This window comes from Dunckerocampus dactyliophorus, chromosome 21 (assembly GCF_027744805.1).
Source record: "Dunckerocampus dactyliophorus isolate RoL2022-P2 chromosome 21, RoL_Ddac_1.1, whole genome shotgun sequence".
Classification (NCBI taxonomy): Eukaryota; Metazoa; Chordata; class Actinopteri; order Syngnathiformes; family Syngnathidae; genus Dunckerocampus; species Dunckerocampus dactyliophorus.
Window position 1 is genome coordinate 2,465,818 of NC_072839.1, and position 26,953 is coordinate 2,492,770.

General features: G+C 38.8%; 3 protein-coding genes across 14 annotated transcripts in view; 2 read left to right on the forward strand and 1 right to left on the reverse strand.

Annotated features, from left to right (window-relative positions):
* On the forward strand, positions 1-16,556 carry rbbp8 (retinoblastoma binding protein 8). Of its 6 annotated transcripts, none has more exons than XM_054765339.1 (19): positions 1-141; positions 663-769; positions 907-949; positions 1,045-1,140; positions 1,928-2,019; positions 3,506-3,575; positions 3,751-3,929; positions 4,013-4,108; positions 4,907-4,977; positions 5,037-5,104; positions 5,183-5,417; positions 6,356-6,482; positions 6,563-6,648; positions 6,901-7,006; positions 7,081-7,209; positions 7,541-7,586; positions 7,748-7,835; positions 7,920-8,061; positions 8,127-16,556. In XM_054765339.1, the coding sequence occupies exons 2-19, from the start codon at positions 682-684 to the stop codon at positions 8,222-8,224; spliced, it is 1,860 nt and encodes a 619-aa protein (XP_054621314.1). In that variant the 5' UTR covers positions 1-141; positions 663-681; the 3' UTR covers positions 8,225-16,556. The 6 variants fall into 6 exon arrangements, with proteins under 6 accessions (XP_054621314.1, XP_054621312.1, XP_054621313.1 ...); XM_054765337.1 differs by lacking the exon at positions 1-141 and adding an exon at positions 144-268; XM_054765338.1 differs by lacking the exon at positions 1-141 and adding an exon at positions 144-268 and having other exon boundaries at positions 7,544-7,586.
* The window catches only part of nsmaf (neutral sphingomyelinase (N-SMase) activation associated factor), a 23,050-nt gene continuing 4,225 nt past the window's right edge, over positions 8,129-26,953 (forward strand). For 2 of the 6 annotated variants that reach the window (XM_054765328.1, XM_054765333.1), the window contains exons 1-21: positions 8,129-8,235; positions 16,569-16,738; positions 19,834-19,920; positions 20,327-20,405; positions 20,539-20,600; positions 21,407-21,443; positions 21,642-21,692; positions 22,086-22,157; positions 23,038-23,085; positions 23,163-23,215; positions 23,290-23,419; positions 23,492-23,762; positions 23,847-24,023; positions 24,139-24,218; positions 25,575-25,665; positions 25,760-25,823; positions 25,895-25,946; positions 26,169-26,289; positions 26,364-26,495; positions 26,557-26,599; positions 26,667-26,836. In XM_054765328.1, coding sequence (XP_054621303.1) covers positions 16,701-16,738; positions 19,834-19,920; positions 20,327-20,405; positions 20,539-20,600; positions 21,407-21,443; positions 21,642-21,692; positions 22,086-22,157; positions 23,038-23,085; positions 23,163-23,215; positions 23,290-23,419; positions 23,492-23,762; positions 23,847-24,023; positions 24,139-24,218; positions 25,575-25,665; positions 25,760-25,823; positions 25,895-25,946; positions 26,169-26,289; positions 26,364-26,495; positions 26,557-26,599; positions 26,667-26,836 — 1,858 coding nt within the window. In that variant the 5' untranslated portion in view covers positions 8,129-8,235; positions 16,569-16,700. Of the gene's footprint in view, positions 8,236-16,568; positions 16,739-19,833; positions 19,921-20,324; positions 20,406-20,538; positions 20,601-21,406; positions 21,444-21,641; positions 21,693-22,085; positions 22,158-23,037; positions 23,086-23,162; positions 23,216-23,289; positions 23,763-23,846; positions 24,024-24,138; positions 24,219-25,574; positions 25,666-25,759; positions 25,824-25,894; positions 25,947-26,168; positions 26,290-26,363; positions 26,496-26,556; positions 26,600-26,666; positions 26,837-26,953 lie in introns of those variants that run through there. The other 4 variants (XM_054765330.1, XM_054765329.1, XM_054765332.1 and 1 more) reach the window with 4 other exon arrangements.
* LOC129173940 (transmembrane protein 241) lies at positions 9,475-15,935 on the reverse strand. 2 transcript variants are annotated; one of them, XM_054765344.1, is made up of 15 exons: positions 15,733-15,935; positions 14,445-14,491; positions 14,301-14,378; positions 14,131-14,212; positions 13,977-14,054; positions 13,878-13,903; positions 13,689-13,740; positions 13,079-13,127; positions 12,948-12,993; positions 12,840-12,875; positions 12,747-12,781; positions 11,338-11,407; positions 11,109-11,202; positions 10,954-11,018; positions 9,475-9,657 (listed from the first exon to the last, which is right to left on the reverse strand). In XM_054765344.1, the coding sequence occupies exons 1-15, from the start codon at positions 15,802-15,804 to the stop codon at positions 9,543-9,545; spliced, it is 945 nt and encodes a 314-aa protein (XP_054621319.1). In that variant the 5' UTR covers positions 15,805-15,935; the 3' UTR covers positions 9,475-9,542. The 2 variants fall into 2 exon arrangements, with proteins under 2 accessions (XP_054621319.1, XP_054621320.1); XM_054765345.1 differs by lacking the exon at positions 15,733-15,935 and adding an exon at positions 14,560-15,716.

Sequence of the window (26,953 nt, forward strand, 5' to 3'; positions counted from 1 at the left end):
AACGTAACATTGTATTTGGACGGTAAAAACTACAGGAGACCAAAACCGCGTTTTGAAAAAGTGCAGGGGACATGTCATCCCCCCACCAGTAGTAGGCGCCGCTGATGAATGTCTGCTGCGAAGAAATGCGAAGAAAAAAAGGTACCGACCCAACATGCTTTGCGGCGCGCGAATTTGGAGTGTGTTTTCGAAAAGAAGAATCATTTGAGAACATTTTCATTTTAAATGCTTAGAATGCCGAAAATATCAGCAACTTTGTGTGGCCGATGTAAGTAGCTATAAAAGTTTTCCTTAGAGTAGAACTAGCATGTTTGCAGCTCTTTGTTTTGTAAACAGGATGATGGTCGGTAGGCATACTTAGGACTATTTGAGCGTCTGACTATAAACTGTTGTGTTCAACATGGCGTATGCCATCTATGTAATTTATCTTCCCTTCTCTCGTCGTGTTTAATGAGTTAGCCAGTGTTAGCCAGGTACAGTGACATTTTAGCTAGCTAGCTTGCTGCTCTTCAGGCGAGTCTTAAAGTGACACTACTGTATGTTGCACGCACGAATGAACGATGACTGTCTTTGTCACAATTTGCATGTCTGAAAGGGCTTATTTGCAAAAAATGACTTCTTCGCAAAAAGTCGTTGCACTGATGGATCATTTTGGCGCACAGGACGACTGAGGTTGACAGGATGAGCAGCCTCACCAGCACACCCAAAGCAGACCCCTTTCACGCTTTATGGAAACAACTTTGGGAGTGTCATCAAACAGGACTGCAAGGTAAGACATCTTTGGAATGCTGGGTTTTGGACAGGTGGTATTTAATACACAGGTTCTGTAATGAGGATGGATGCGAGCCATTGGTTCTTAAGCATTTCCTGATCTACACTGAATATTACATTTGTTTTTGTTTGCAGAACTTGAGGAGAAAGTGAGCAAGTTGAAAAAAGAGCGCAACCTGTGAGCGTCCCAGTCGTCAAGCTCAAGTCTATCGCTGCCTCATGTCCGATTTCCATCACCCTAACTGACTGTATTGGTTTATTTGTCTGTCACAGAGATGCACAGAGACTTGAAGTATTTTACACTCGTAACCAAGAGCTGAAGGAGCAAAACAAAGGTCTGCGGGATGCCATTAGTCTCTTGGAGGACAGGTAAATCCTCCAAGACGTCTAAACATGTCTGTGTTTTATGTAATTTTTCTCTTCAATTGCAACTGTTCACGACTGACGGAAGCTAACAAGCTAAATGTCCAAGAATGACTTATGATAATGCTACACGTTTTGAGGCGGGAATGTTGTGCGTTCAAGGACTGCCGAACAAAGTGCGACATGTTAACACTTCAGGAAAAAAACATTATCAGTGACGCAACATGTTGAAATTATAGGCTTTTTTTTTAAACAGCGGTACATATAACATATTTATAAATTATTAAAATGGAAAAAAATAATTAAAAATAAACATTTTAAATACATTTACAAATATTTTTATTTTCTGAATTTTTAAAAAAGAATTCTTTTATTTTTTGAATTATTTTAAACTTTTTTTTTTGAAAGAAACAAAAACTTAAAAAAAATGTTTTTAAATAATCCAAAAGCCGCAAATTTATGTGACCATGAATGCTGAATTGCGACGATGCAGGTATAGATATACACTATAGGTGGGACACCTATAAAGGTAGTGGGAAAAGCTTTCTGATTGAGCCTGATTTTATTTAAAGGATGTTAAACTACAAAGTAAATGACTCAAATTTTAAGATTCTTGCTTTTCATGAAACGGTGATGATGCACTGTGGAGCACACTGCATGGCAGGCAAATGTTTATTTCATTGATAAATAGGGAAAGATGCAGACATAGAGAAATGTGACACAAGTGTAATGTGAATTTAAAGATCTTTTTAAAAGTAAAATTTTTTTTTTTTTTTTTTTTTGCTGTTTTCAGACTCCGAGCAGGAGAATGTGATCGCTGTTCAGTCTTGGAGGAAAACTTAAAGAGTAGTCAACATCAACGTGAGCAGATTATCAACAAGCTGAGTGAGTGTTACATATATTTATATCAGGGGTGTCACAAGATCTCGCGAGATTAAAACGTGACAAGATTTGGCTTGGGACAATACTAAATAAATGAATGAATCGCACAATAAACGGAAAATGAACCGGATGATTTTGCCGGCCTCAATATATTGCCACGTGCATGCATGTCTGTTTTCTTCATCTCAAACGGGCAGGAAGAGGAATCACTCTGTGCATTGGTTTCAGTCACCTCATACAGTCTCTTTGTCTTGGTGGGTGGAGGCGGGGCTGCTAGCATACACACAGAGTGCAGAGGAGTGTAACATAGTAGAACTTAAACCAATAGATTGCAACATATTGGCATATTTTTTTCCATTGCACTTTTCTTAAAAGTAATGTTAAAATCCGTATTGTCTAGTTCTTGTAGACCCAATCTCGTGTATCATCTTGCCTCATGACACACCTTCTGTATATACACTGTATATAGTCACTAAAAATAATGCTTATTTACCTTTAACATGACTTAAGTCAGGGGTGTCCAAAGTGTGGCCCGAGAGCCAAACAGCCCACGGAAACAAGAAAACTTAAAAAAAAAAACACACACAACAGCAAAGATGGAAAAATCAGCAGTAATTTTACAACAATAATATCTAAGTTTTAAAAGAAAAAGTTGTAATCTATGAGAAAAGTGTCATAATTTTATGAGAATAACAGTAATAGGAGGAAAAATTAGCATAAAATTGAAATATTAAAGAAAAAATACTTTTTATTTCATAATATGTGAAACAAAGTAAGTGTAATTTTTTGAAAATTTGGTTGATAACATGTGGTAATATGGGATTAAAGTCAAAATGTGATGCGAATAGTCACACTATTGTGGGAAGGAAATTTTGAAGAGAAAAGTTGAAATGGTTGGAAAATAAAAATAAAACAACAGAAATGGAAAAAAACGCTGATTTCATTAAAATAAAGTCATAATATTAAAAGAAAAAAGTCATATTTTAACAAGAAAAAAGATATATGATATTATGAGACGCACACAGAATAAAGTTCTCACTTTTGGACAATTAGGTTGGGGAAAAAGTTCTAATATGGGAATAAAGTCAAAACATTATGAGAAGAAAATTTACAAAGATTATTTAAGAAGATAGTTGAGATATTGGAAAACTTTTTTTTTTTTTTTTTTTTTTTAAAGCAAAAACCGAAGTTGACATTAATATGCTTTTTCACCTTTTTGACAAAGCTGAGATGCAGTTTTTTCTTGATATCTAACTTGTTAGCATATCTACACGTGTTGCTTTACAAAACATCAAAGTGGAAAAGTTGCATCCTTTCATTTTTCACGATGTGGCCCTCAATGGAAAATGTTTGGGTGCCCCTGCCTTAAGTAGTTCATCATCATCATGCTTTTTTTAAAGTGACTTAAGTGATTTTACACATTTAAAAGTGCTTTTCACACTAATGCAAGAAAAAAAGAATCATTTTTGCAATGATTTTATTGACACAGAGCATGAAAGAAAATGTCTTGAGGACGAAAATGGCAAACTATGCGCTGAGCTGCAAAAGTTAAAAAGATGGTGAGTGTGTTTTTTTTTTTTCTGCATCATTTCACGACACCGAGGAGAATTTCGTAGGCACATTTAGTAGTCAACCAAGCCGTGATCCCCCCTGGGCTGTTCACTCCCCCAATGGAGCACTACGCATATATACAGTAAATACGCATGTGGATGTGTCATTTGATGTCGTTATTAGTGCTGAACCACAGGTGGCCGTCGCTGCTGAGCAGGAAGACGGCATCATCCCAGACTCGCCGGTTCTGGCCAGCTCGCTTCCTCCGGCCAAAAAACTGAAGAAACGTAAAAACCCTGACAAGAGCAAACACGTTCACTATACAGAAGAGCCTTCATTCATAAATAAGTCACTTTTCAAAGGTTAGTGTAGTTCAGTATGTTTATAACGGATGGGATGAACAATGAAGTCTTATTTCTGGTATTGTTTTTTTTTTTTTTTTTAGATGTAAGTAATGAATTGGTTGGTGCTTCAAAAAATGCTCCAAGAGTAGAGGTGCTTGTTCCCAACACGTGTGAAATAGATGCGTCCCAGATTGGAGGTACGATTTCATATGTCATGAATGAATGTGAGCACTGTCGTTATTTTTGGTGAGATTTGAATTGAAATCTGTTCATATAACGTCAGCAAATGATGCTCCTTGTCTTGCTTGGACTTGAAGCAAATCATTTGTGGACTTCATTTGTGTGCTGTTTTGATTAGGGCTGTCAAAAGATGAACATTTGTCATCAGATTCATCAGGTTTTTTTTACTTTAGTCACATAATAGTATAGTAACTCTTTTCCCACAACCAAATTTGTCAAAAATTACATTTTTGCTGCTACTGTTGTTGATTTTTGTTCAATTATATTTTTACAATGTGACGTGGGCCAGTAAAAAAACAGACGCGTGTCGCAAATAGCCCCTGCGCCCCACCTGTCATAAGAATTCCAAAGCGAGTGATAAGAATATCCAGTTGGATATTCTTTCTGGTTTTATATTCCACACATACACACAAAAATAAAGATATTGTTGTGATATTTGAAGTTCGGAGTGTCCCTGAATGCACCTCTCGAGTCTGGTGAGAATGAGGAAGTGTTGTTCCGTGATGTTTGCGAGTTGGAATGGCAGTGCTGTTGATGTGTTCAGGTCAGAGTAAAGTTCTGAGAGTGTCAGACTGCGAGGACGCTAAACCTGCCTCCGTCTGCCGTCGGAACAGAGACCGTGATGCGCATGCGTTAATAATTACGCTAAAAATGTCCACGTAATTCATGAAATCATTTAGTTGCCGCTGTTAATGCGTTATTTATGACAGCCCCTGCTTGATCTGTGTGTTGATGCTGAAACTGTCTGATGTCAGGAGAGGAAGAGAACGGGGGAGAAGTGATAGCGGAGACATGCGCCCTTGAACTGGTCGACATATGTCACATGGTAAGACGTGTTCATGCTGCAGGAGCTTTTGCTTCTTATCTACTTTTACATTTTCTCAGGAAACTCCAGAAGCTCCAAGTCAGCAAAGTGCCTCCAAATCTTCTCGGTTGTATGATGTTCGTCAAAAGTAAGGACAAGATGACCAAAGATGCAGACTTTGCGGTGCTGTATCTATCACTTGAACGACTTTTATGATTCAAACCAGGCCTTGTCACACATCCTCGTCGCACCTCCTCGTCATCCACACCCACGCCACCACGGAGAAGTCTCCATCCCTTCTCCTTCGCGGGAAAAGGTTGACCAGAAGCGACTCTATCTGCAGAGAGAAATGGAAGAAGGAAGATGGAGAACCAAAGGAGCAAATGCCCAAAGCGGAACTAGTGGACCCAACCTGCAGAACTTTAAGCACACAAAGCTTCAAGCAGCCGCCTGACAGCAAGGTTTGCATTTCCACGATGAATGGAACCTATCTAGTCTCATTATCCACCTTTTTATCCCATCCTTTGTACGCTCTTGGCCTTTTGAGACTAGGGATGGAAATCTCTTTGTGGTAGACGATTCCATACGCATCTAGATACACGGGTTCAGATTCGATGAAAAAAAACGAACGAACGATTCGATTCAATTTCAATCCGAGCGAGAACCATGGACTCGGCCTTGGAGGTGCTGATTCTCATACCAGCTGCGAACCGATCCAGTGAGAGTTGAAGGTCACGACTCGATGAAGCCAGCAGGACCACATGATCTGCAAAAAGCAGAGACCCAATCCTACAGCCACCAAACCGGGACTCTACGCCTAGAAATTGTGTCCATAAAAGTAATGTACAGAATTGATGACAAAGGGCAGCCCTGGCGGAGTCCAACCTTCATTGGAAACGAGTCCGACTTATTGCCGGCAATGCCAGCTAAACTCTGACACCCGTTATACAGGGAAGGAACCACCTGAATTAGATGGTCTGGTACCCCATATTCCCGGAGTACTCCCCACAGAATTCCTTGAGGAACACGGTCAAATGCCTTCTCCAAGTCCACAAAACACATGTAGACTGGTTGGGCACCCTTGCACCCTCAAGGATCCTGCCGAGAGTGTAGAGCTGGTCCACAGTTCCACGACCAGGACGGAAACCACACTGCTCCTCCTGAATCCAAGATTGAACTATCCGGCGGGTCCTTCTCTCCAGAACTCCTGAATAAACCTTACCAGGAAGGCTGAGAAGTGTGATCCCACGATAGTTGGAACACACCCTCCGGTCTCCCTTCTTTTAGGGGGACCACCACTGCAGTCTGCCAATCCAGAGGCACCGCCCCGATGTCCACGCGACGCTGCAGAGTCGTGTCAATAGTAGTATTACATACAACTTTTTTTCCAATGTAATAGGTTGAAACTCCAAGCGTTGACTGCGGAATTCCAGCTTTCAAGAAGCCAAACTCGAAACTGCTGGAGCACAGATGGAGTCACCTCCATGGCCACAATGCTGCACACGGACAAACTCAACCATGTGACGGTGAGATCACTTTGCAGCTGTTCACGCCTCAGGACCTTTTTAGTTCTAATTGGATCATACCAGCACTGTTGTTTGAGCAGAGAGGACACAAAGGGTGGAGAACATGTGGAGCATTGACCCTGCACTCACCTTTTCATTGTATGAGAGCGAGCGAGGAGCAGATGAGGTACAGTCACATGACCTGCTCATAGTAGAATACACATTTTTTGTATGAAAGTGGTGAATGGTGCCAAAGTTAATATCAATCTCAGTTTTTGGTACCCTTGAGCTTATTGAGGGTTTGGTGTCTTACTTTAGGGCAAGTGGGTGTTGAATCCTATAAAACTAGGATTAGATGGTCGTAGTTATGTCATACATTCATTTAGTTTTGCACTGGTTTGGTTGGAAAAGTGTCTTATGCCTGCTGTTTGTATTCAAGCATGAAGAACACGGAGAACCACTTGACAGTGACTGCACTTGGGTCAGTCACAGCCTGCTTCAAGGTCGACGTGAAAGTGACCCGGATGAAGAACACGGTGTCTCTGGTGAGTTTCCTGTCAAAGCACGCTGTCTGAAAACCTGACTTCTTTTTTTTTTTTTTTTGCATTTGCTTCTGAAGGAATCGGCGAGAAGGCGAATGACAGTCTGGATGGAATGTTTGACACCACCGCTCACGAGGAGTATGTATCTTATAACCGCTCACAAGTTGCCAGTGAGGACGTGAAGGAAGAGGAGCAACAAGAAGATGGTACACATTGTTCAAGCATATACACTCACGTAATCTACAAATATATGAAAATAATATGCAGCCTATATTAACTTTTGTCATTACACAGTTGCAGAAGTTAATGTTTTTAAGAGAAGGCTTGTTGCTGTGTGTGGAACACATCATCATCACGCCGATCATTGTCGGCAGAAAAGCCGATGTTATCCGACATCCCTCGTTGATTTTGTAGTTATAGCTGAAATGAGCCCATTACAACTGATCATATCCAATGTTTAATGCAGCTCCTACATCCTCCAATTCTGCAGGTGTACCTAATGAGACAACAAATTTAAAATAGTGTCTTATCTTCCAGAAGAACAAGAGCCTTCTGAAGACTATCCACGAGTGCACAAAGCAAAGTGAGGAAATCTACTCAAGTTCCACCTTTTTAGGATATTTTCCCTGAGTTTTCTTGCATATTTTTGTTACATACATGTATTTGCTTTTTTGTACAACTGAGGATCTCTGATACATGAACCTTTCCAAAGCAACAAACCATGTTCCTCTGTGTGTGGGTTAGACATCCGACGTTTGCGCACGTGGCAGTGGTTCGCAAGAAAGACGAGAGAAGAAAACTGAAGGGCACCACCTGCAAAGAATGTGAAGTTGTAAGCCCGTTATTCAACAAGAGGGTTTTTATTGTGTGTTCGTTGAAATACTAACAAGCTGGTTTTGTCTCTCCCTCATCCCAGTATTACGCCCATCTCCCAGAGGAGGAGAAAGAGAAGAAGCTGTCGGAATGCTCTCGGCATCGGCATCGCTTCATTCCGCCCAGCACGCCAGAACATTTCTGGGAAGTGGGATTCCCGTCCACTCAGACGTGCATCGAAAGAGGTAATGGTCATCTGCTGTTCTTATCACAAGCCAACGCACGTCACGATGCGTTTGTGTGTTTGTAGGTTATATAAGAGAGGAGAAGACCCCGTCGGCTCGTTTAAGAAGAAAACAACCTTTCACCGCTCTCTTCTCCCCAAAGAGTAGCCAGAAGGACAGCTAGACCCAAACCAAGTTAGTGTGATCACCAAGGAACTCATTGATCATCTTTCTTTGCTGCATTGACCTCATTATTATTTTCCCTTTCCAATTTTTTATTTACTTTGCATATAAGAGTGGGACATATTGAATAAAAAAAAAGTCTACTGTAGTGTTGAGATTGCTAATTAATCATTTGTATTACAGTAGTACCTCGCATAACGTAAACCTCTTTTTACGTAAATTCCACTGAACGCAAAGAATTTATGTAAATTTTTCGCATCGTATTACGTAAGGAATTCCATATAACGTAAAGCGTCAAGTCCGTGCAAGCGACAGAGAGACTAACAGAGTACACTTGGTGAAGCCTTCTGGCTTCACGCTCTCATTGACTGATTATCGGGGCACCGCCTACGCTCTTATCTCATTGGCTGACTTATCCAGCGCGTCCATGTTTGTATGTGCGCTCCCTTCCTCATCGTAGTCGCCCTTAAACTAGTTCGCACGCATTGAAATCTCTAAATTTCTTTACTTTTCTTTGTGTTAAAATTACCGTAGTCATGGGCCCTAAACCAAGTGGAAGTGAGAAGAAAAAAGGGAAAAGTTGTCGATCGAAACAAAACAGGAAGTTATGCAGAAATTCTGATGCTTCATGCTCTCATTGGCTGATTATCGGAGCACCGCCTACGCTCTCATCTCATTGGCTGACTAATCCAGTGCGTCGGTGTGTTTATGAGAGACATGCTGCTCCCTTCCTCATCGTAGTCGCCCTTAAACTAGTTCGCACGCATAGAAATCTCTTTTTAATTTGTTTACTTTTCTTTGTGTTAAAATGACCGGAGTCATGGGCCCTAAACCAAGTGTCAGTGAGAAGGAAAAAAAGGGAAAAGTTGTCGATCGAAACAAAGCAGGAAATGGTCCAGAAGCATGACGGTGGTATGAAGTTAAGTGATGTTGGTAGACTATACGGCCGTTCCCCATCGACCATTATACCTTATTTACCTTATTTTATATTGGAATGTTACTCTACTGTGTTTATGCTGTTTTCTTATATTTTCCCACCATATTTGGTGGAATATTTTGAAGGCCCAAAGGTGTGAGTTTGGGAAGATCTTGGAACGGATTAGGCTATTTACATGTATTTTACGCTTTGTATAACATAAAATCCCTATAACATAAAGGTTCTTGGAACGGATTATTTACGTTGTAGGGGCGTCTACTGTATTTGGATAAGATCTTTTTTCCCTCTTTTTAAAATAAGAGAAAAAAATAGACTGCATGTAAACATTTTATTTGGTCTGTAAAAAATATGAAAATACAGCATATATATTTAGAACAGTCATTCAGGAAGTGCAAGTTGTTGGTCCGTCCCTGTTTTTTTCTTTTTGATTTCTTTTTTGGTGCGTTTCTCTCTCAAAATACACCAGCACCGCCTCACTCACATGACTGACAGCCACACTGCAACCAGACACAATCGTTAATAATAATAATAATAACATAGCATTTAGGCAAATCTGCACCATTTTATAGCCAGAGGGGTCCAAAGTGACTACTGTTGTTTTATTGGTTGTTTTATTGAAATACAAAAAAGAAAAAGGGAGTAATTTTGCGACTATTTGCAGAATAAAGTCATAATGTCAAGAGAAAAATGTTTTTTTTATGAAAATTTTTAAAGCATAATGTTGAAATTATTAGAAAAAAATGTTATGTATAGTTTTATTACAAGAAAAAAATTTAGGAAAGTTGATATTTGTAAAATAAAAATAAACAGCAAAATTGGAAAAAAGAAGTCATTTATTTTGTATGTATTATTAATTAATATTAGGAGATTAAAGCCATAATATTAAGGGGAAAAAAAAGTTGTAATTTTATGAGGAAAGTCATTTAAAAAAATATTTTTGCAAAGTGTTTTTATTAATTTTGATAAATGAATAAAACAAAGAATAAAGTTATAATTTTGGAAAATTTTGGTTGGTAAAGTTACATTATAGGGAAATAAATTACAAGAAAGTTAATATAGTTGTAAAAGTAAAAATTTTATATTTTAATATTTTGCGAGAATAAGGTCAATGTTAAGAGAAGAAAGTTGTCATTTTATGAGAATAAAGTCATAAATATTTTTGAAGTATAATGTTGAATTGTTTTTTTTTGAGAACTGAACAAAACAAAGTTGTAATTTTTTGAAAAATTTCATTGGGGAAAAAATTACAAGAAAAAGTTCTAATTTCATGAGGATAAAGTTGTAAAAAAAAAAAAGTAATTTTTGAAGCGAAATGTTGAAATATTAAAGAATCAAACACAAAAATATCAAAAAGAAAATAAAAGTTGGAATTTTTGGAAAATTTGGTTGAGAAAAAGTGATATTACGAGAAAATTATGAGATGAAAGTTGATATATTTGTAAAATGAAGAGCAAAAATGGAAAAACAAGCAAAAAGGTGTAATATAAGGACAAAGTTCATAGTGTATTTTGTCACCTGTATCACAAACCTGAGATACAGGCTGTTTTTGTTTTTCTTGAGTAATATCCAATATACAGTAATATAGCATATTGACGCGGGGTGTTTTACAAAATGTAAAATATCAAAGCGGCCCCTCCTGTGGCCTGTGATTTTTAAGTATCCAATACAGTGCTTGCTAGCAAAAGTTTGGACACCCCCTGAGTTGAGCGATTTAAAAAAAAAAAAAAAAAAAAAAATGATGGGGAAATGTAAACATGTTGATGATAAAAACGACAAATGTGATATTTACTCACCAGATAATAGATGGAGTGTTCAGGTCCATGTAGAAAATAAGCGGTGAAAGGAACATGGCAGTAACCTGGGACAATAAAACACAAATCCCACACTTACTACCTCTTTTACCTCTTTCTACCGTATTCTCTCATGTTTGTGCAAATGAAGGCTTTACCTTTGACAAAAAAATCCACAGTGCAAAGTGCTGCAGGGACAATCCACTTTTTAGTTTGACTGAAGCCAACAGCAGGAAAAAGCCCAGCAAGGCACTATGGAGTAATACAAGCAAGTCATTATTTCCCTCAATATTACTTTATGTTGTATTAGGGGAAATATCAGTTAAAAAGAACATCTCTAACTTGTATCTATTACATTGTAGGTGTAAATAGTGCTTAGTGGTTCACCTGGCACAGCAGCCACAGCTAAAAGCGTAGGACTGAAGAGACGGGAACTCCAAGGCACTTGTGAGGTCACCTTGTGGAGGAACACAGGCCAGTTTCTCACAAAAGCAGGCACACGCCTCACGTTTCAGCAACCATTCTAGTACAGCTTCCCAAGGGACAATACTATGGAATTCACAGTCGCCTCAGTGAACCGCAGACATCGACGCTAATTAGACAATAATGGACGTCTGCTTCACTCTACCACAGCTTTTCAAAAATAGATTCATAAATCTTGCTTGTTCATGGTGGAAGACAACCTACTAGTAAAAAAATACGCATACAGTATTTAGGCATTTTCAAGCATAAAAATGGCTAAATGAAGTAAAATACAAATATGTAAGGCATTCAGAAGAGTCACTGGGTGTCAGTCATGTTACTGTCATGTTGGCTGAGACACACAAGCACCAGACTTGGTCGCTTTTATTGTTGGTTTGAACAACCTCACAACAGGCACAATAATCCCCAACAAGGCCATAAGCCACGCCAAACTAACACTCAACTCTGAACCCCTGACATCACTTCCTGTCCGCCCCCTACTCGGCTTCCCTAGTACTGGAACACATTTACAGCAGCACACGTGAGCACATGTCTTAATTTCTCGACTATATTGGGTAAAAGGAGTGTAAAGGTGATTATAGAGGTGTTATTTAGAGGGCTCTATTGTTCAAACCCGTATTTAGAAGGTCGTAAACAGGTTTTTTTATACTAATAATTTATGAATAAGTCCGGTCTGGAACCAATTAACCGTGACAAAGCAGGGATGCATAATGTTGAAATGTTAAGGTGTTTTTTTCGATTAAAAAAATTATGTGACGAAAATTGATATATTTGTAAAATAAACAGCAAGAATTGGGGAAAAAAAGGAATCCTTTTGTGAAAATAAAGTCAAAATATTAGGAGGATGAAATGAATGTCAAGAGAAATAAGTTTTAATTTTATGAGAAAGTCATTTAAAAAAAAAAAAAAAAAAGGAAAAGTAATTTTGAAAGCATACTTCCCCCTACTCAGCTCCCCTAGCACCGGAAGACATTGACAGGGACACATTTACACAAACACACACGACCACGAGTCTTATTTTGTCGACTATATTTGGTAATATGAGTGTAAGGGTGACTATGGGGTGTTATTTCATGTCGAGAGGGCTCTTATAATGTCAAAACCTGTATTTAGAAGGTCGTAAACAGGTTTTCTATGCTCTTATATGTCCTACTTTGCAGAAATTTACTTATGGTCTGGAGCCAATTCACCGCAATAAATGAGGGATTACTGTACACTATCACAGAAATGGTTGCTGAAATGTGAAGGGTGTACCCTTGTGAGTACAAGAAAGGTATGACGACGTATTACATTTTCTTGAAGCTAATTCTCACCTGTCGGGTGAGCAGCCATTGCCAGCAGCAGCACGCTGGTAAAACATGCATATTTTAGTCTGTTATTCTTATGAAGACATCACACAATCTTACCTGAACAAGTAGTTAACATATTGCTGCTCGATGTCACTACAACAAAAAAAAGAGCATTTTACTTTACAGGAATGAAATGATGATTAATGGAAACGGGCTCATGCTCACCTCAAATTACTGGATTTGTAGTGGAACTGAAACACCCTGTAAGTGCCTGGGGGGAGGGGGGTGGAATGCAACAATGCTCACATCCCCGTGTGAATTAGCCTTTGCAAAAGTGAGCTGATGGAGAGACTTACCAACACAGATGAGATGAGCAACGGCCCACATGTACCCGCTCATGTCAAACTACAAAGTAGACATTTTGTTGACAAATGATCACATGGTGACAGCGGATCTCCGCACATTCGCCGACCAACATTCACAGACTCGCAAATTTGCAGATTTTCCATCAAAAATATAAAACAAAACACATCTCATACACCCCAAGTCGGTAATCATTTATACTTATCATTTATACTGTACCACTGTTTCAAAACAGCCCACCATTTTTGCATGTTTGTCCTTAATGCTTCACTGATACTTTTCTCTTCAAGCTGAGAGATTTCCCACTTTATCGGCCGTACTTGAATGCAGCATAGTTGCGGCGAGGCACAAAAAAAAGCAGCTGGCATCGGAAGTATTGATATCTCAGTATTGATCCGCACATAGTAAGCACAGTCATGGTCACGTTTATTGATAATGTCGATCCAAAATCGGAGAACGTCAAGCTAGCAGGAGGGCCCATAAAAATAAGACATTTTTGTGTGGATCCGTTGCTTGTGAATTTTCGGCATTAGCTGGTAGGCGTGGAGTGCAACTTGGAAGGAAAAGCGGGGCTCTCCTGCACAGTGTACGCTGTATATTTACCTGTGGATCATAGGCAGGGAGGTTGATGGCTGAAAACAGCATGAGACAAACGCTGAAAGAGGGAGACGCAGATTTTTACACGACTGAATGAAGATTTATGTCTGAATATTTCACCTTGGGTACCAAAAATTGAGTGTTTATAAATGTGTCTGTGATACAAAGCAGGCAGCAAAAAAAACAAAAACACACCTGATAAATTTCAACCACTCCATTTTCTGCAATTAGAGAAAGGACATTATTTATGGTGAGTGACTGAAATTGCAGTAGCTAGGAAAACACAACTCTTACCTCTCTATGAACAGCCTTGGAGATAACGTAACTCACAACATGAGAGGAGTTCTGCAGCGTCAAGAAGAAAGGAATCTCCTGCACCAGAGAAAGAAAGTTCTTCAATGAATCCCTACATTTAGAAGCGCCGATGAAGAGCCGGCATGTGACTCACTAGACGAGACAGAGCTCTGGAGCCTGCATAGATGTTTCCTACAAACAGCAGGGAGCCGGGGAACCAGGAGAGGGCAGCCGATCTGGAACGTACGATTCAAATACAGTATGTGGTTTCCTCAATGCTGTAGTGGTTGACTGGACATGATTGTAGTGGGTCAGGTAAAGTACCTGGAGATGCGCCTCATTTCCACCCAGCCCAGCTTGCCAGAGAGGAGCAGCAGCGCTGCACCGATAAATGTCTGCCATCTTAGACAACATAATGTTAAGTCATGGAAGGACACACTAAAAATGTCATTCAATTCTACGACTCACCCTTGGAATAAAGTTGGATAGTTGAATTTCATAACAGTCAGGACAAACTGAAAAATATAGATGTCAGGTTACACAAAAAAGCAGCGTAAACTACATTATTGATGAAAACAATCACCTGGCCATGATGATAAATGTCAAATGTTCATTGTAATAACATTGGCTGAGAAGTGCAAAACACTTACAATTACACCACCCGGAAGGGGATTGTACCCCTCATTAAAATATTTGATGGACTCCTGTAGCACATCTGTTCCTTCCATGTGGTAAGTACCATTTAACAACTCCAAAGACCAACCACATGTGCTGCAAAATCGCATCAAGCATCTCAAGTGTGTGCCACAAAACATGATTGGCAATGCCCTCCATTAACACCCGCCGCAACTTTAAATGTTACCGCTTCCTGTCTGATTCGTGTGGTACAATCCCCTTCTGGGTGGTGTAATTGTAATTTGTTTTACTTTTTGGTGAAGTGTTTTGCACTTCTCGACCACCAACATTAACCGGAAAATAAACGTACCAACTCCTCAAAGCTGATTGGTCCAAATGTGTTGACTTCCTATAACTCTGGGACTTGGTACATTCCCCTTCCAGGTGGTCTAATGGTCTTTTTTTATTATTATTTATTTATTTATTTATTTTTACATGTTTTGCACTTCTTGGCCACCATTGCTTTGTGATGTACTGTACTGTCGATGAAAAAGCCTTTTTTTAATATAGTTAATAAAATGACATCATTGTTGCTTATATTATCAGTCAAATTAATCATAAAATTCCATCTGTTTCTCGTTGATTTTAAACTTTTTCGCTGCTGCTTTTTTTTCTTTCTTGTTGAATTATATTTTAGACTGTGCCGCTGGCCGCACTTTGGACACCCCTGGGTTAGATTGTCCCGGTGTACCTAATTAATTGTCCCATGAGTGTATTTCCTGCCGTCATTTCCTACCAAAATAAGAGCATCGCTGTCAGTCTGGTATGACTCAAAGCATTTGTGTTAAATTTGCTCAGATGATGATAAATCATGCTAACTCGATTAATTATACGTATGGTTGGGGTATTCTTGCAAAATTAACACGTTTGAAAGCCTAATTCTCTTCATCGGTGGATTATGAGGAAGTTAAAAAAAAAAAGTCCTTCGTTGTCGGTTGAAAACCTGGAGGATAAAAATGAAGTACTGTACACGGAATGTTGCCTAAAACAGACATATCATTCAACCATTTGGCATAATATTCAGAACTTGTGGCTCGTATTTTACCGATTAATCTAAAACAAACTTGACATCAGCACTCACCTTATTCGTGAAATAGGAAACGACGAAAAAGAAGCTAAAGGCGAGGCCAATGAAAGTTCGTTTCCACTGCATGTCGACGTGCTAAAACGCAGCATGACTCCAGCAGTGTAACTATTCTACTATTACGTAGCCTGTTTGTAAACTACACACATTTTAGCATCGGAAACTTCCCACTTCCTTGCGCCTTCAACTGACACGTCAAGTAGGGGGTGGGCAGATCGATACAAACATCGATAGCGTGAACAGTATCCGTATAGAGCGATACCAGCGTTATGAGAGAGAGAGATTTTAGTTTTCTTTTTTTTGCGCTCATATCGTTACATTGTTGGTGTTGTTATATTTATATATTGTTACGTTGTTTACAAACTCGGGGAATAACACAGAAACCCATCGTAAATGATATTGTAGATAATTTCTCTATTATAAATGTCTCAATCTCACGGCTTGTTGAAATATAGCTATAATAGAATGTGATTGAACAAAAACACAATCAGAAAAAAATAAGAAATGCTTAAAAAAACTAAAGTGAAGAATTAGCAGGAGTATTTTGTTTTTTATATTGGTACATTGTCTTATAGTGTTGATTTTGGTATCGAATCGTATAAAAATTCTCAGTATTGCCCACTCCTAACTTAGAGAAGTCGGTTGACAAAGATCGTCGCTGCATGAAGACAACTTGCCGGCAAATTTCTCAAACCCTTTAAATATTGGTTATCGGTGTATTTCGTGATTATCGAGTCGTATGTAACTACGTTTAAATAACTGAATTTGGCTTGTTTGAATATGTTCTGTCTGGGTTTAACTGTGAAAATGTACTTGTGTTTCGAAACGAAAAGTGGGTGCTCAGGAGTAGACGAAGATCGTTTGTGTAACGGTCACGTGGTGTGGAGCAAGCTTCCTTGTTGACAGGCGTTTGACTGACTGGCGTCTTCGGCGAGCTGAGGCGTAGAGGAGGATGGTTTGCAGCCATGGCGTTTTTGAAGACTAAAGAGAGAAAGAAAGAGAGGTCGGTGCTCCTTCCGCGTCATATCTGTCACGTTATCATTCCGCCTCACAGCGGTGTCACCGTGTTTGCTTCTCGAATGTACGAATGAATGTCATTATGAGAGCAACGTCACAGTGGACTACTAGCTAATGAAGAGATGCCTTGCCGACATCAACTCTTCTAATGTGGTACATACAGTATGAGCAAGTAAAGCGACTTATGGGAAATGTAGTCTTTACACTGACTGCGTTTACTGCAGCGGTTACTGCATTGACATCATACACTTCGGATGTTGTTCAATGCATGCATGGCTCTCACCTTGACCTTCCACTACAATAGATAGATCTGCCATACCTTGTGACATCCCAAATAGCTCAATTATAGGTAAATAAAATACATTAGTGCCAATATTCTGGTGAACACAACAACAAATTAATCTGCAACCACAAATAAACATTTAGTGCCAGTCAAAAGTGATGCAGTGTGAAGTAGAGCTGATTATTATGTGATGCTACACTGAAGCAAACACCCACTTTTCAGCGTGGCCATTTGTTATTCAAATCTTTTTTCCCCATTGAAAATGATGTGCAAATGACTTTTCAACAATGATGAGTCATCAAAGTCAAACCTGCCAACTCAGCAATTGGATTTTTTTATACTTTTGTTCGAAACTGCTATGATTCTCTGATGTTTTCATCTTCTCTGATAAGAAACTTAATAAACTCCTAAATCAGGAGTGTCCAAACCTCCACCGTGGGCTGCTGTGTATATATGTATATATGTATATGTGTGTATATATATATATATATATATATATATATATATATACTGCTCAAAAAATTAAAGGAACACTTCGAAAACACATCAGATCTAAACTGGGGGAAAAATGATCTTGAATATCTTTCCTGATAACAAGTGGGTGATGTATTAGTAACAAAATGATGCCACATAATTTGATAGAAATGAAAATGATCACCCTATAGAGGGGGAAATCAAAGACACCCCAAAAATGAAAGTGAAAAAATGATGCAGCAGACTGGTCCATTTTGCTAAAATGTCATTGTAGCAGCTCAAAATGATTCTCAGTAGTTTGTGTGGCCCCCACGTGCTTGTACGCATGCCTGACAACGTGGGGGCATGCTCCTAATGAGACTACGGATGGTGTCCTGGGGGATCTCCTCCCAGATCTGGACCAGGGCATCAATGAGCTCCTGGACAGTCTGAGGAGCAACCTGGCGGCGCCGGATGGACCTAAACATAATGTCCCAGAGGTGTTGTATTGGGTTTAGGTCAGGTGAACGTGGGGGCCAGTCAATGGTATCAATTCCTTCATCCTCCAGGAACTACCTGCATACACTAGCCACATGAGGTCGGGCATTGTGGTGGACCAGGAGGAACCCAGGTCCCACTGCACCAGCGTAGGTTCTGACAATGGGTCCAAGGGTTTTATCCCGATACCTAATAGCAGTCAGGGTGCCGTTATCTAACCTGTAGAGGTCTGTGCGTCCTTCCAGGGATATGCCTCCCCAGACCATCACTGACCCACCACCAAACCGGTCATGCTGAATGGTGTTGCAGGCAGCATAACGTTCTCCACGGCATCTCCAGACCCTTTCACGTCTGTCACATGTGCTCAGGTTGAACTTGCTCTCATCAGGGAAGAGCACAGGGCACCAGTGGTGTAGTTGCCAATTCTAGTGGTCTATGGCAAATGCCAGTCGAGCTCTACGGTGCTGGGCAGTGAGCACAGGGCCCACTACAGGACGTCGGGCCCTCAGGCCACCCTCATGGAGCCTGTTTCTGATTGTTTGGTCAGAAACATTCACACCAGTGGCCTGCTGGAGGTCATTTTGTAGGGCTCTGGCAGTGCTCATCCTGTTCCTCTTTGCACAAAGGAGCAGATACCGATCCTGCTGAGGGTTGAAGGACCTTCTACGGCCCTGTCCAGCTCTCCTGGAGTAACTACCTGTCTCCTGGAATCTCCTCCATGCGTCCAGGTACCTCAGTGATGCCCTGGTCCAGATCTGGGAGGAGATCCCCCAGCACACCATCCGTAGTCTCATTAGGAGCATGCCCCGACGTTGTCAGGCATGCGTACAAGCACGTGGGGGCCACACAAACTACTGAGAATCATTTTGAGTTGCTACAATGACATTTTAGCCAAATGGACCAGTCTGTTGCATCATTTTTTCACTTTCATTTTTGGGGTGTCTTTGATTTCCCCCCTCTATAGGGTGATCATTTTCATTTCTATCAAATGATGTGGCATCATTTCGTTACTAATACATCACCCACTTATCATCAGGAAACATATTCAACATCATTTTTCCCCCAGTTTAGATCTGATGTGTTTTTGAAGTGTTCCTCTATTTTTTTTGAGCAGTGTATATATATATAATTTTATTTTGTAATAAGCTATGAAAACACACACACACATGTACTGTATATATAGGTGTTTATATATTTTTTTTATTTTGGAAGAAGGCTATAAAAAACACATCTTTATATTTTTTATTTTGTAAAAAAAAAAAAAGTTTATAAAAACAGACATGCAAACACATGAATTATATTTTTTTGTAGGAAGGCTATAAAACATGCATTTATATTTTTTATTTTGTAAAAAGGCTATAATACACACATGCTGTATATTTATATATTTTTTATTTAGTAAAAAGGATATAAAACACTGTAGGCACGTGTGTGTGTGTGTGTGTGTGTGTGTATATATATGTACTGTATGTATATATATATATATATATATATATATATATATATATATATATATATATATATATATATTATTTAGTTAGTTAGTTAGTAAAAAGGCGATATTTGTACATATGTTTAACTGTTTAATATTTTTAATGGTTCTATTTTGCTACAAAGCTACCAAACACATTTTTATAAATGTATTTGTAAAAAAGACACAAAAACACGATAAATGTTTTTAATTTGTAAAAAAGCAATTAAATATATATGTGTATATATACTGTATGTGATCTGCATAACATTTGTGGAGTAGATGACTCATTTTGTGGACAAGTCTATGCCTACCTGCTTGTTTTAAACCTAAAAATGAAACTCTTTCTACTGTGTGTTGCTGTTCCCTTGTGTAGATTCTCTCTCTTGCTACTAGATTTGGAGGAATATTATTTTGAAGAGCACACAGCGTACCACGTGACCAGCAGCTCAGCCAAGACCAGGTAAGTCTGATGATTAATTTGCCATACAGGCGCTCCTCGTGTTGCTGGTGAACTTTACGATGATGCCTGGCGTGGTGGTGTTATTCCTGCCAGACATCGGTACGCATCTATTCATGTTGTTGACATCCGCATCCTACCCACCCACCCACACACACACACACACACACACACACACACACACACACTTTGATTGCAGAGAGTTGGCCACCTGTTGCTCTGTAGAAGCAACATCATCTTGTTCTCCATGAAGAGTAATGTGGAGCCCAGGCACTATCGTATTTTTACGTGCGTGTACTGCTCCAAATCATCACTCTTAGACATCATTTGTAAAATATCGCCATCCTTTTCGTCATTTTGCATCTGTAAGTACTTTGTGTCATTATGATGTTTGCTATACCTCTTCCAGAAAAGTCCGAGGTTCATTCAAGGTGTGTTCCAGATCAGTCATTTTTGACCCGGATGATCTCACAGAACCAATTTTAAAGGTTTTATTCTTTGTTTTGTACCAGACATACATTTTTTTTTTACATATGTGCAATGTATAAATGCTTAACTTGACCAATCGTGAGTGTTGTTGCAGTACATAATGACATCATCTTTGCTTGGCTGTACTTGCAGATTCCACTGCGAGACTGCCAGAAGATCCAGTTTGAGGAAAAGGAGAGCAACCCATTCCATGAGTCAGTTTACAATATTTTTCCATCTTATCTTGGTATTTGTTTAGTTGGTCCAACTGGTTTAGTGGCTTCCAATAACACATCACTGGAAATCCTCTAGAATCATTTCAACCTCAGCAAAAGACAAATATTCACTTTTCCTAAACTTATATGTCTCGTGTTGTATGTGCTGTTTCTGCTTCTTGTGGTGTTTGCGTGACGTGTGGATGGATTGTAAGAAACAAGAGAAAGAGACAAGAAATTTAGAGTTGGGAATTTATTATTATTATTAACTCAAACAGGAAGATGACCATTTAAAACCAGCGCCTGAAAAAGTCCTAATCTGCGGGAAATTCTTGCTTTCATGTCATTTTCTGTCAGATATTTGCACTGTCAGTATTAATACAAATACTTGATTAGAATATAAAAATACAAGACTGTCATGATTGTCATATAGTTATGATATATTAGACAAAGAAAAAAAATTATACTCTATACTGTGTGTGTACTGTAAAAAAGAGATTTTTTTTAAAAGGAGAGCAAATGAAAACAAAATGGTGAAACAAAAAAATTAAATGTATTAGCTTGAACAAAAATAACTAATATTATATATTTTTTACTGACAACGGAGGCAGTGAATATGTGATTATTAGTTAATTTAATGATGGCAATTGTTTGTGAATTTCAATTTCTAAAGATCAGAAGTCTCCTTAGAACAAGCTGATTCCAATCCACCAGCGCCAAATGCAAATGCAAATGCAAATACAAATACAAGTACTCATTTCCCAGCTGTCTGACGATTGTATTCAGTATTTGTGTTTTCTTCACAGACCAAAGCCATCCTCTATTTCAGTTCACTGTGAGCAGGTGAGGTTATTTTCTCAAAAAGGTGACTGTCAGGCTTTGGAGGCATGCAGTACTACTACAGTATATACACTTACATACAGATAGATAGATAGATAGATAGATAGATAGATACTTTACTGACTTTACTTCACGTTGGCTCCTTGCTTTCACTTTGACTGTCCAGCTATGTAAAGTAAATCCTTCCATCCTGTGTTGCAGGTTATTTACATCAAAGAAAACTGCATCATTTCACCTTACAGAAACCAAAGAGTAAGTGCACGTCCGTGTCATTGGACTGTCATTGTCCATACATGCACGCCCTGATGAGAGCACTCACGTGTGTGTGTTTGGTTTGTTCCGATGGAAGACACATTTTTAGGCTGGATTACTAAATAGTAAAATTGGAAAGACCCCAAAAAATATTACAGAAAACATTAACGGTCAAAATTTTGGAGACACTTTCTTATACGATAACATAAGAAAGTGTCTTCAAACCTTTGACAGGCCACTGTTATTATCTTTTGTAAAAAAAAAAGGGTTATTTTTATATTCACTTCTTGTGTTGGCTCTCATGACTTTCTGTGGTGTATTTTTCACATGACACATTTTGCTTTATGTTATGTTTTGCTGTAAATGGCCGTGTTTCCTGTCACTTTTTAAAAGGGGACAAAGAGGGTGAACTTTCAGCTGGAAGTGTGGCGGAAAACTGAAGATGTTGTTCAAACTTTACATCAGGTACAATTTCTCAAATACTTGATGATTGCTCGTTAAAGTGTGTTATTTTGGTTGCTTTATTTTTTTTTATCTTTGGGGTGCGGGGGAAAAGTGGCATTATTATAAGATTTAAGTCAAGGATACGTAACTGAATGCAGGTAAAACAAAAAAAGGATCCACTCAGCATGAATAAATATTGCTACTTTTATTTTTATCACCATGCTCTCATAATTTTCTCATATTAATTCAATAAAATGTCTATTTTGAAATACTTTTATTTTAGTAATAAGTCTTATAATTTCCTCATTAATTTAATGAAATGTCCGTTTTTTTATATTTTTCTTTTTGTAAGAAATTGTATAATTTTCCCATTAATTAAACTATAAGTCTATTTTTGAAAAACTTCTATTTTAGTAATAACCTCTTTCTCATATTTCTTATTAATTTAATAAGATGCTTTTATTTTTGTAATAACCTTGTCATAATTGTGTATTATTATTTTTGTAATGAAACTAATGAGTGTTGACTTTTTTCCCCTACATTGATGTAATTTTGAAATTAAATTGCTATATTTCATTTAAAAAAAATGAATTAATATTGGGAACATTGTTCTCATAATCTTCTCATTAACAGAATACATTTTTTATTTTAATGTATTTGTATTTTTGTGATTAAATGTATATTTATATATGTTATGTTTGTATTATTCTATTGCTATTATATATACTATTATTATTTATAATAATAATAATGACTAATTAATTAGTAATGAATTATGAATATGATGATGTGTTTCCCCCTAATACTGATGTCATTTGGAGCTAAAAGGAGTATATTTGAAGTTTGAAATGGAATGACTAATATTTGAGCGCTATAGAAATAAGTGTATGTATTTTTTCAGCTGCACAGAGCATCGTGTCTGGAAAAGCTTGGAGACCAGACGGCCATGGTGACTCGACGCACGCTCATGTTTGTTTGATTGCGTTCCCACGTACATCTCCTGCTATTCTTCTTTGCATTTTTTAGATTACTGCCAATCTCCAGTCTCGGCTGGCGAGGTCATCTTTTGACAAGCTGTGGTACGTGCTCCAGTGTGTTCTGTCAGTGAAAATGAGTGTGTGATGCTGGATTGTGTGTCTTGTGTGATGTCTAGCTTGCAGAGCGTTGCTGAGAAGCCTCACATGGAGTGTGCGGTGGCCATGGTCCTGCCTCTGGTGTGCAATCCCGGCCACGTCTGCATTACGGACGACAATCTCTACTTCCAGCCCCTGAGTGGATATCCGGTGAGATGTCTGATGTGCTGGGTGTGGTTTTTCTGCAGTAACGGAGCTCATGAATCGATTCTTTCTCTGCAGGAACAAGTCCTTCAGATCAAACTGCATAAAGTCAGGCGGATCTACAAGAGAAGGCATGGACTCCGCCCCCTGGTCAGTTCAGTCGCCACATTCTCACATACAAATGGTATATTTATGTGCATGAGGGTGCACGTGTCTCTCCCGTGTCTCTCCCCCATACAGGGTCTTGAGGTATTCTGCTCGGAGAACGACTTCTGCTCGGACATCTATCTGAAGTTTTACAATACGGCAGACAGAGATGAAATGTACTACTACATCGCCACTTTCCTGGGTAAGACTTCATGGGACGTCCTTCGTTAGAATCTTTTTTTTATTGTATGGGATTCCGTCTGACCTAAAGTTGTGGCCGGTATAGACAACCACCTGACGGAGCACACGGCAGAGAGTTACATGCTGCAGTGGCAGCGTGGCCACCTGAGTAACTTCCAGTATCTCCTCCACCTCAACAACCTGGCCGACCGCAGCTGCAACGACCTCTCGCAGTACCCCGTCTTCCCCTGGGTCATCGCCGACTACACAAGCTCACAACTCGGTGGGTCCGAAGCGCGGTGCAATATGCGGCCTCGTGTATGACCACCTTGTCATGCTTTCATCTCACCATTAATGTCCAGCCATTAATATTCCATCCTTCCTCTTCTGTCTTTCAGATCTGACAAACCCTGACACATTCAGGGACCTGAGCAAACCTGTTGGAGCGTTAAACCGGGAGCGCTTGGACCAGCTTCTGGTGAGACCTAATAATATGACTTCAATGTGAGGTTCTGATAGATACATGATCATATTCAGTGTTGGCTGACATTCTCTTAACAATATGGGCTTTTTGTGTGTGTGTGTGTGTGTGATTGTGGTTTGCAGTGGTGTAAATCTGCACTGCATCACACTGTTGACAGTTTCTATCCATATTAAAATGAAATATATCAAAATAACTAATATATTTGACTAAATAAAAGCATTTATATTTAGGTATTATTGTACTATCATTTTTTTTTTTACTGTGGTTTGAAATTGTGTAGACTTGTACTGCATCTTACTGTGAAATATATATTTTTTTAATTAATAAAAATATATTCTGTATTAAAGAAATACATCTAAATTAATAAAATGTTTTTGTAATATTTATGTCATTTGTAATATTTTTATAATGTGTTGAACAATGTGCTTACTTATTACTGACCTGCACTGTGGACCTTTTTCATATACGGTTTGACGTTATGTACACTTATGCTGCATCATACTGAGAAATGTTACAAAACACTCTGTTTAAGAAATGTAAATGCATAAAATAGTTGTTCATGTTCTTTTATGCTTCTTACTGTGGTTGTAGCAGTGGCGTGGAGCTGCACGGCATCATACTGAGATCACACTGAGAGCACTTTCTATTCATATAAAAAACTCAAATCCAAAATAGAAAATGAAAAAATATTTTTAAAATAAATATGAAAAAAATATTAAATTTTTTTTTACAGTGGTGCAGATATATAGATATCATACTGATATCATACTGAGACATTTTTAAATTCATTTTCTCATCATATATTTTTTAAAATCATCCATTAGGTTTCTATACCGAGTAAGATGGAAAACCAAGTCTATATAAAACAAACATTGAAAAAATATATATAGTTTATATATATATATATATATATAGTTTTACAAATTTAAGATAAGCAAAAAATATCACATTATACTATTTTTTTATTGTGGTACTGAAAAATAATATTTTTTTTTAAATCCTAAAGTAACAACTGTATTTAAGAAATAAATATAAATGCATAAAATATTCTTTTTTTTTTATTTTTAATAATATGCTTGTTACTTCTGGTTGTGTCGGGCAGACCTGCACTGCATCATACTGAGAGATGCTTCTCCTCTCAAGTAACTAACTAAAAAGATGTGTCAATAATCACACCACTGCTAATAAATATATATAATGTACAGTATGTGTAATATGTACAATGTACAGTATGTATAATATGTACAATGTACAATATTTATAATATGTATGAAGTGCAGTACGTATAATATGTACAATGTACAATATTTATAATATGTATAAAGTACAGTATGTATAATATGTTGACAGTGTCGCTTCAGAGGCATGCCGGAGCCTCGCTTCTTGTACGGCAGCCACTACTCGTCTCCCGGCTACGTCCTTTTTTACCTGGTCAGAGTTGGTAGGTCACACGTCTTCCACCACACATGGAAGTTCAGCAAACGCAGCCTGTGCCCACTCTTACCGTGTGTGTGTGTGTGTGTGTTCCCTTACAGCTCCAGAACACATGTTGTGTCTGCAGAACGGCCGCTTTGACCACGCAGACCGCATGTTCAACAGGTATAACTTGTTGCCACCATGAACTATACTTGCACCAATTATGTGATTTCGACTAACGTGCCACCTTACAGTATCGGAGATACGTGGAAAAACTGCTTAGAGGGGGCAACGGACTTTAAAGAGGTAAATACGTGATATTTATGACAAGTAGATGAGCTTATGTGATAGTATGCACATACACACCAGTTGTATGCCCTTATATGGGCATTGGTGGGCACCATTACTTGACCTTCAGGTGTATGTGACGTTATAATGATAAAATGTGGTATTTGAAATCACAGACAAATACAATAAAAAATATTTTGGCGAATCGTGAAACTCTCAAGCTCATCTTTTATCGATCAGCTGATACCAGAATTTTACGGGGATGACCCCAGCTTCTTGGGAAACCAGCTCAATCTGGATCTGGGCCGACGGCAGAACGGAAGCTACGTCGGCGATGTCTCCCTCCCGCCCTGGGCCTCAGGTGAGCGTCCTGTTACGACATGTGACGCTGCTGTGAGCGTTTCACACTAGCGTCCTCTCTCGCCTCCTCTCCAGATGCTAAAGATTTTCTTCAGAAGCACAAGATGGCGCTAGAGAGTCCGTACGTGTCGGAGCACCTCCACGAGTGGATTGACCTGGTGTTTGGCTTCAAGCAGAGAGGCAGTGAAGCGGTCGTGGCTAATAACGGTATTTCTAAACGCAAAAGTTATCCAGACAGAGTGTAAAATAACACGTCTTCGTCCTCCAGTCTTTCACCCGCTGACCTATGAAGGTGGTGTCGACTGTGACAGGTAGGAAACAAATCACCTAAACCTCAGTGTGAAGTGGTTAACCCCCGCATCGTGTGTGTATGACAAGTATCGAGGACCCGGACCAAAGGGTGGCCATGCTGACACAGATACTGGAGTTTGGTCAGACCCCCAAGCAGCTCTTCACCACTCCTCATCCTCAGAGGATCACGCCAAGGGTGCAGCAGAACCTCACCAGGAGCCCCAGCCTCACCTCGCCTATCAGTGAACTCACCCCAGGTAGGAACCATATTGATTTTGGAATTTATTTGAATAAATTCATTTTTCTCCTCAAAATTCCACACAAAGGCTGTGAATACTTATGCACATGAGATTTCTTAAATAAAAGACACGAGT